Source organism: Coffea arabica, chromosome 1c, assembly GCF_036785885.1.
Source record: "Coffea arabica cultivar ET-39 chromosome 1c, Coffea Arabica ET-39 HiFi, whole genome shotgun sequence".
NCBI classification, from domain to species: Eukaryota; Viridiplantae; Streptophyta; class Magnoliopsida; order Gentianales; family Rubiaceae; genus Coffea; species Coffea arabica.
The window spans coordinates 51,035,709-51,043,866 of NC_092310.1; the positions used below are offsets into that span (position 1 = coordinate 51,035,709).

The window sequence follows — 8,158 nt, forward strand, 5'->3', positions numbered from 1 at the left end:
AGGCGTCAAACTATGCCAACAATGTTGCAACAAAGTTAATAAGAAACTCAGGTCCAAGTAATCTGGGACATTATTGTATAGGCATCCGTTGAAAAAAGTGTTACCTAAAAACAAAAAAAAAAAAGTACATCTCACCCTGTAAATATACACATATTCGATCGAGTGTACAAAAAATACGGTTGAAAGAATATAATCAGATTGTCCCACCAATTGAATGTGCAAATTCTGTAAATCCAAATCTGCTGCATAGACGGTATAAATTGTTGCTAAATCAAACATCACATCCTAATAAACGTTGCAAATCACATGAAATTTTGGTACAGTTTTTGAGCAGTCAAAAGGTGCACGGGAATGTTGGTTGAATCGAAAATGTCATAAAAGGATTTTCTGCTGCTCCATCACCATCAAATTTTGGATTGCATGCAATCAAGGAATTTTCTGAAGCAGCCAAGCAGGAAAACATTTGTGTAAAAAGTCGAGGTGGGCCTGAAGAAACAGACTAATCATTCACTCCATAGACGTTAAGATTGCAAAGTAGAAGTTAATTCATACAATTGGCCATTATGCAAAAAGTTCTCTATGGGGTGCATAATCTAATTAAGGAGTACACAATCTTTTAACTTTTGCTGTGTTGAATAAAATAGGCATTCAGTCTACGTTAGACAACTGATCAAACCTGTCTCCACCTCAAAAGAAAAGCTTAAATGAGGAAAAAGAAAAAACTGTATCATTTGTTCTTGCTGACGAGAAACTTAATTTGAACAAGATCAGATATTCTTATATAGTAGCTCCACGAGGAAATTGGAGGGAAACTTTATCATTAAAGCCAAAATTAACTATAGCCAATACCAATATGGATTTACAACTTACAAACAAATTTTGGTACAAGCAAGCATCTCTTAGGGAAAATTTTGAACTGGGATACAAAATGAAGTGGGATATGAAAGCAGAAAATGGGAAAGGTGCTGGAGATTCTTGTACAAGCCCCAGCTAAGTTGGAAGGTAATGATGCCTGATAAAGTGAGCTACAAATTTTCACTTCTCTCCTACACATTCTTGGCCTCTAAGGCTCTCACTTTTATCTATTTCAGTGTAGGTGAGCCCTAACCATCAACACTCTTTAAAAAATTGCACATCCGTGCCAAACATTATTGCATTCCCAAATAAGTCTTCTATCACTGAACACTAAATTATTTAAGTGGATACAAACAATTTATAAACTGCATTCAGTATCCTTTCTTGTTACAGCATGCATTAATTAAATCAAACATGGTAGTACTAATTTTCCTACGTTTTTGGAGGACCCTCAATTGTTTAATTAAAAGCTTATATAATGATTATATAATAGTTTTTAGATGGAATAAGAAATTCTAACGAGGGTCACTAAATAGTCAATATAAGGAAGGTAACTCTGGATATTGCAGTATAAAGTGCATTTGGTTCAAATTTTCCAGTTTCTGTAGATGAACTGCAGTAGTTAGATGAGTTAGCCAAGATACCTACTTTGGAAAACGGTTGTTTTACCAGAAAGATCTCTAAGTTTCATGTTTGGCTGAGAAATTATCAAGGAAAAGGGCTGTTTTGGAAGATGCTTATCAATGATTAGGCAGGCCCTAATTCTGAAAGCAGCAACTTTCTTTTTCCTAGAAGCATAAAGAAAATGTCTCAACGTTCTTGTTGTAATCTATCCTGGGCACTATGGTCATTTCCCTCTGATTGAACTATTTAATATAGGTGCTTACTTTGGAGACAGACAGCCTTGTTTATTAGCATCTGTAAACAGGGAAAACTAGACATCATTTCAAAGCATAAAAAGGCAAAGTAAAGAGAAGGTAAAGGGAGGATTTGATTAGAAACTAGGAGTCATTAACAAGGATCTTTTGGCATTGCCAATATTGATGTCTACACAGATACCAGTGTTGGAGCAGCAGCAACAACAGTCTCAAATGATGCGCTTGAAGACTTCAGGAGTCCTGAATTACAGTGGAAGTCCACTGAATGATGACAAAGAGGAGGAGATGACAAAGTCTGCCTTGTCTGCATTTCGCGCAAAGGAAGAAGAGATTGAGCGGAAGAAAGCTGAGGTCAGGGAGAGAGTTCAGGCTCAGTTGGGCCGTGTTGAAGAGGAAACCAAGAAATTGGCTGAAATTCGCGAGGTAAGTTTTGGATAACTTAGCCAGAAGAAATTAATCAATTTTTCATGCAGAAGATAAATTTCAGATCTTATGATTTTTTCTCTTCTTATGCATATTTGGATAGTTTACTGAAGAACACATCATTCTTCAGCTATGAAACTTTGATAATTCAATCTGCATTCTATGACAAGCGTTAGAACCATACCATTCTAAGATTCATTCAAATGGGAACTTTGGTGAGGATGTTCTTTGTGAATAAGCCAAAATTTTCGTCCTTACACATCTGTTCCTTTTTTTCCTTTTTGCCCTTATAACTTTTGTTTATGTCACTTCTTGGAAAGCAATAAAGAGTTGTTAAATCAAGAAAATTGAAAGTATATAGTGATTCTTAAATTGATGCATATGAAACCATATAACACTTTTTAGTCATATAGCAGAATGGCTCCATTTATATATTTCTCTATTATTGACAAAATCAATCTTTTTGAACATGTATGGCTAAAAATCTAGTAGGAGCTTGAAGCTCTTGCCGATCCAATGAGAAAGGAAGTAGCGCTAATTCGAAAGAAGGTTGATCTGCTTAATCGAGAGTTGAAGCCACTTGGACAAACTTGCCAGAGAAAGGTAAAGACTACAGTTAATTTCTAGAATTATCATCTTTTATAATTATGATATTAAGACACTTTTTTATTATAGAAAATTATGTTGCATTAAGGGGAATTTCGTCTGGGAAATTGAAATCCTAGAAGGGCTAATGCCATATATCTTACGGAAGTAAACTGCAAACATGGTTTTTGACAGGGGAAATTGTCTTGTTTCTATTCCTAGCTTAAACAAATCAAGGTCTGGATGAAGTAGAAAATTGTAATTTTTTTCTCTGCCTAATGAGAGTGTGGTTTTTGCAGGAAAAAGAATACAAAGAGTGCCTTGACGCTTTCAATGAGAAGAGTAGGGAAAAGACTCAGCTGGTTAGCAAACTGATGGAGGTAGGTTTAAGACTTCTTGTCTGCAAAACATTTTTATATCACCAGAATAGAGCTAAAGATGTACAATGGCTTTTGCTTTATCTTTATTCTTTCTTGTATTATCTGTTTGGCCAGTTGGTTAGCGAAAGTGAAAAGCTGAGGATGAAGAAACTGGAGGAGCTGAGCAAGAGCATAAATTCCCTGAATTAAAAATTGTGCTAATATTACAAGCAAGATTCCTCTCTGCAGCCTACTTGTGACTCTGCTCTTGGATTTTTGGTTTATAGATTGTGGTCTTATCTATGTCTTTCATTTGTTCTCTAAAATGGGTGGTGCTTTTTTTTTTTTTTTTTTGTTCCTTTTCCTTTTGGGCTGCTGCTTAACTTTTACTTTTTAACATTGAATCACTCCTAGTCCCCTACATGTGTTGTTGTGAAATGCAAAACAATGACATGGGACTCCGCTTTGCTTTCTCTGTAAATGTGAGATATGTCTTCTGTCATTCTAAATCAGAATGTCCAGCTTCCAGTTAATGCTATGTATGTAAGATGATTGTTTATCCTTTTAACTACATACAAGACTTCCAATTGTCAATTAAGTATTTTCTGGTCCTTCACATATTTAGGTTTTCAATTTGGTGTAAGATTTGTTTCCCTTCAAGTCAAGGGACATTTGACATAATTTCAATATTAGAGGAACAACATGCATGGAACAATTCTAAGACTGCTCCAATGTACACTTTCTGAAGCCCATAAATACCAGCTGCTCCCACTTTAAAAAGTGCACTCAAAGCTTACAGTAGAAATCTTTCGGGCAGTTCTCTTCCTCTCCTCCTTCTCCCCTTCTCCTCTCTGATGGATTTACACAACGTTTGCTAGTTCTGATCCTTTTTGTTTATAACAAGAAGAAGACTTGTTTAATCTTGAAAAAATATTTCAACCTCTTAAAATAGTTTCTTAGGACAGTGCTATTAAGTACGACTCAAGCTTTATTTTTATTAATTTTAGTTAACATTGTTTTCGCTATTTTTTTTTCAACACCTTCCACAACATCGCTCTTTCTGCAACCCTTTTTAACAAATCCTTCAGGTAATAAATACTTCATCAAACTGGTACAAGCGTTTCCCTTCTGTGAAACCCAAGCACCCACAAGAAATTCATCATACTCAGCTCTAACCCATAAGCTAGCCACACCTCTTCAATTTTCTCTCTTGATAATAAATATTGACTCCCAAGTCCCAACACGTACGAGTCAAAAACAGCAGCAGAAGTATCCAATTTGTTCAGCCACTCCATGATTAAATAAAGAACCATCACTAGGTTCATTTCCATGATTGTAAACAAGAGGACCAACCGGATTCACCTCTTTTTTCAGTTTTTTGGACTCAAATTCAGTTTGTGCCCCTTATAGTTCTCAAGAGAATACACATCTTAAGAATTGGAATTGGCCCTTTCAATGTATTTATAAGTTTTTTTTTTTTATGTTAGGCTTTAATTTATATGTATATTAATTGACTGGCTCGAGCTTGTGAAGTCCACAATGTTTGTGATTGACTCTCATTGACACCCAACATGAATTGAAATTGACTGGCATTAAGGATTGGTTAAATCTTCATATACCTTCAATTCTCAAAATGCTGGTTGACTGTTTAAGTCTTCATCCTAAGTCTTCATCAATTAGTAGCAAAATAAATGTATATGATGAACTACCGATAGGCATTTTTAATTCTATTAGGAGCGTTCCCGTTGTTGGTCAATTGTCAACTACTTGGCTTGACCAATAGTAGTTGGTCAACGATCAAGATAAATCTTTGTTGTTGATTGGAATCAAAGCTTAACCAGCATTTTGGGACTTGGACTCTTTGTTCTGGTGACTGGTAAGGAAAATTGGAGCAACAGCAAGGGTAGCAACATAGTATATAGTACACTACCACCAACGAAATTTCTTGAACCATATTCAAATATGGGGTCTAAGCCCAAAATATTAAGAAGTAAAAATTACCAAATTAGCCCTTAACATTTTTGAAAATTTTTTTAGTCCTTCATATTTAAAATCAGCCAAAAGAATCCCTCAGTTATAAATTTTACGTATTTGGTCCCAAAGTTCTTTTTTTTTTTTCTGGGTTTTTCTGTCAAAAATGCATGCCTACCTCACGTGTCCATAATTTCAAGGACAAAATGGGAATAAAATTCATTTTCCTTGACCAAAAATTTAAAAAACACACAAATGATTTTTGCTACCAAAAACACTCGTTTTTTGGCTGGAAAATTGAGAAAAAAAATGAGCTCTAGGACCAAACAGGTAAAATTTCTATGTTTGAGGGACTATTTTGGCTGGTTAATAATGTGAGGAACTAAAAAAAGTTCTTTTTTTTTTTTCAAAAATGTGAGGGACTAAATTGACAATTTTTCCTGTTGAGAATCGTGTTTCGCTTTTGAGGTGTTCTGTGAAGTTTCATGGAGTAGCAGAGAATATGCGACAAGCCCACAACATTAAAAGCAGGGTTGTTTATCTGCTAATGGTGTACACAAATCGATTATTGTACAGTGAGCTATTCGATAATTCATGATCACTCCTTCACAAGCTGCAGAAGCCTCTCCTCTACATGATCACCTTTCTCCTTTATTTTTTGAGTTATTCGAAAATTCACGATCAATCCTTCACAAGCTGCAGAAGCTTCTCCACTACATGATCAATCTCTTGATCACCTTTCTCCTTTATTTTGTTACTCAATTCTCTAACTTTCTTTCTAACTTCTTTTCCTTCTTCTTGCAAGACAACTTGTTTGATCGCTCTTGCAATCTCTTCCTCTCTGAATTTCCCATTTTCCCTTCGTACTTCTATTCCTACACCAACCTCCGCAACCAATCTTGAAGTCAGGGGCTGATCAAGTTGCATAGGGATTGCGATAATTGGAACGCCAAATGCTATACTCTCAAGTGTTGAACTCCAGCCACAATGACTCGCGAATCCTCCAATGCTTGGATGGCTCAGTATTTTCACTTGTGGCGCCCAACCTTCCACAACCATACCTCTTTCTGCTACCCTCTTCTGAAATCCTTCCGGTAATACTTCCAGCAAACTGGTAACGTTTTCTCTTCCATGAAATCTAACCACCCATATGAAGCTCACCATGCTCAATTCTAAACCAGAAGCAATCACTTCAATTTCTTCCTTGGAGAGAAAATATTCGGTCCCGAATGAGACAAAAACAACAGAGGAAGGACCCCTTTTGCTCAGCCACTCCAAGAACACCATATCACTTGATCTATTTTCAGGTTCTTGAACAAGAGGACCCACAGGGATCACCTCTTTTTTGGTCATCTCAGAGAAATAATCCATATGTTTCTGTTCAATCTCACTTAAGGTCTTAACCAGGAAAAAATCTGTAGATTTCTCAATGCACTGGGAGTATCTTTCCTTGTTTGTAAGACCATTTGACACATTATACATGAACTGCACCAGTTCCTGACGCGTAATTTCTGGGAAATTCAGCTCTGGAATTGGATAATCCAAATCAGGATATTCAGTGCAGTGAAATAAGAAGGCACCAATGGATGCAGAACAACTCATAAAATGTACAGATGGGATGTTGTTCTCTTCTTGAGCAGCAGCTGGTGCCCAAGGTTGCAGAAAATCATAGATTAAAAGGTGAGGTTTGAGATCCTTGAGGATGTCAAGAAAACAATCTTTTGCTCCATCAAAGGCAGTTTTCAGGGCAGGCATGAGATGGGGTGGAAGATTTTTGGTGGAATGATATTCAGGAGGTAGTTCTGATGTTGAAGGAAGAAGAATATCTATGAATTGGATTGAAGAAGACAGCTCAAATTTTACAGCAAGATTCTCTCTAAATGGACTCAAATTAACAGGGGTGGAACATATGTATACCTGGAAATTCGAATTTCTGCTGGTAAGTTTCTTGGCTAGCTCCAAGAAAGGCGATACATGGCCATGCGCCAACCATGGCAACATCAAAATCCGTATAACATCCTCTTTTGAGTCCATAATTTGATCTCAAACGTCAACAGCGATGGATGATTTCTCAAAGAAGTGGTTAATTTCGGATTGGACTTTTCAAGGTAGCACAAAATAGCCACTATGATATCTAGAACGGTCTTCCCCTTCTACTGCTGATTGATTAATAGATGAGCATTAACAATTCGGTTCGGCGGCGGAGTGAACCAACCAGAAGCAGCAGCCGAAACAATGTGCCGTTGAACAGCCAGGACAATACAAATTATGACACGTCATTGCTTTCGTAAATTGTAATTTACCCATAGAAGTTCATAGAATGAGAGAACATGGCCATTGGGCATTGACTGGTACTAATTAGAGTGTGAACTAGACTATGGCCTTATTCTCGTTGTTTTAGATTTTGCAAAATTTAATTTTGGTAAGTTGTTATAGAAAATAATTAGAATAAGTAAAAGCTACTTTTTTGGATAATTATAAATTTTAGCTTTTTTTTTTGGTATTAAAAATCTATAGTCTAAATACAATATCAAATGAAAACATTTCAAAAATTGATTAATCATGATCAAATTCTGTAATCAACTAAAATAATCAATCAACAACAAACCTGATTAAGGTTTGGCCTAAAAGACCAATAAATGTTGCAAAAGATTGAAGTTCAGAATTAAAATTACATCATGTCCAAAAAAAGGAGGACCAGAAATTCATTATTTTTTTCCGCTCTCTCCTCGACAATTGTCATTTTCGGTCATCAAATTAATATTATCCCTTCTACCAATTTTCCAATGTCTCTCTTGCTTGTTGCAATTAATGTACGAAAAGAAAAGTAGAAATCTTTTTTTTTTCTCAACTAAAGAACTTCGAGTATCTTTTTTGAAAATCAAAAGGTTCCAATCTATAACTAATAGCAATTCATTAAACACAATCCGAGTTTATAAAAAGTACTTGAATAATGTAAAATGTTACGTAAAATAACTCTGTTACAAACTTGAAAATCTTTAAAATGATTCAAGAAAGCGTACAGAATAAAGCTCAAAAAAATTGTCGCCTTCAGTTGACAAACCTTTACATTCAAATTTCAACTAC

The 8,158-nt window shown here is 35.7% G+C and overlaps 2 protein-coding genes across 2 annotated transcripts; one reads left to right on the forward strand and one right to left on the reverse strand.

Annotated features, from left to right (window-relative positions):
• Positions 1-1,774: 1,774 nt before the first annotated feature.
• LOC113726803 (uncharacterized) lies at positions 1,775-3,711 on the forward strand. The gene is made up of 4 exons (XM_027250683.2): positions 1,775-2,156; positions 2,649-2,759; positions 3,041-3,121; positions 3,236-3,711. The coding sequence occupies exons 1-4, from the start codon at positions 1,899-1,901 to the stop codon at positions 3,308-3,310; spliced, it is 525 nt and encodes a 174-aa protein (XP_027106484.1). The 5' UTR covers positions 1,775-1,898; the 3' UTR covers positions 3,311-3,711.
• Positions 3,712-5,574: 1,863 nt separating this feature from the next.
• Positions 5,575-7,289, reverse strand: LOC113726814 (flavanone 7-O-glucoside 2''-O-beta-L-rhamnosyltransferase-like). The gene has a single exon (XM_072076189.1). It carries the CDS (start codon positions 7,103-7,105, stop codon positions 5,753-5,755), a length of 1,353 nt encoding a protein of 450 aa, XP_071932290.1. The 5' UTR covers positions 7,106-7,289; the 3' UTR covers positions 5,575-5,752.
• Positions 7,290-8,158: the final 869 nt, after the last annotated feature.

Coding starts and splice junctions, on each gene's coding strand:
- LOC113726803 (XM_027250683.2), top strand. CDS start 1,899: ATGTCTACACAGATACCAGTGTTGGAGCAGCAGCAACAACAGTCTCAA. Junction 2,157..2,648: donor AATTGGCTGAAATTCGCGAG/GTAAGTTTTGGA, acceptor AAAATCTAGTAG/GAGCTTGAAGCTCTTGCCGA. Junction 2,760..3,040: donor GACAAACTTGCCAGAGAAAG/GTAAAGACTACA, acceptor TGGTTTTTGCAG/GAAAAAGAATACAAAGAGTG.
- LOC113726814 (XM_072076189.1), bottom strand. CDS start 7,105: ATGGACTCAAAAGAGGATGTTATACGGATTTTGATGTTGCCATGGTTG.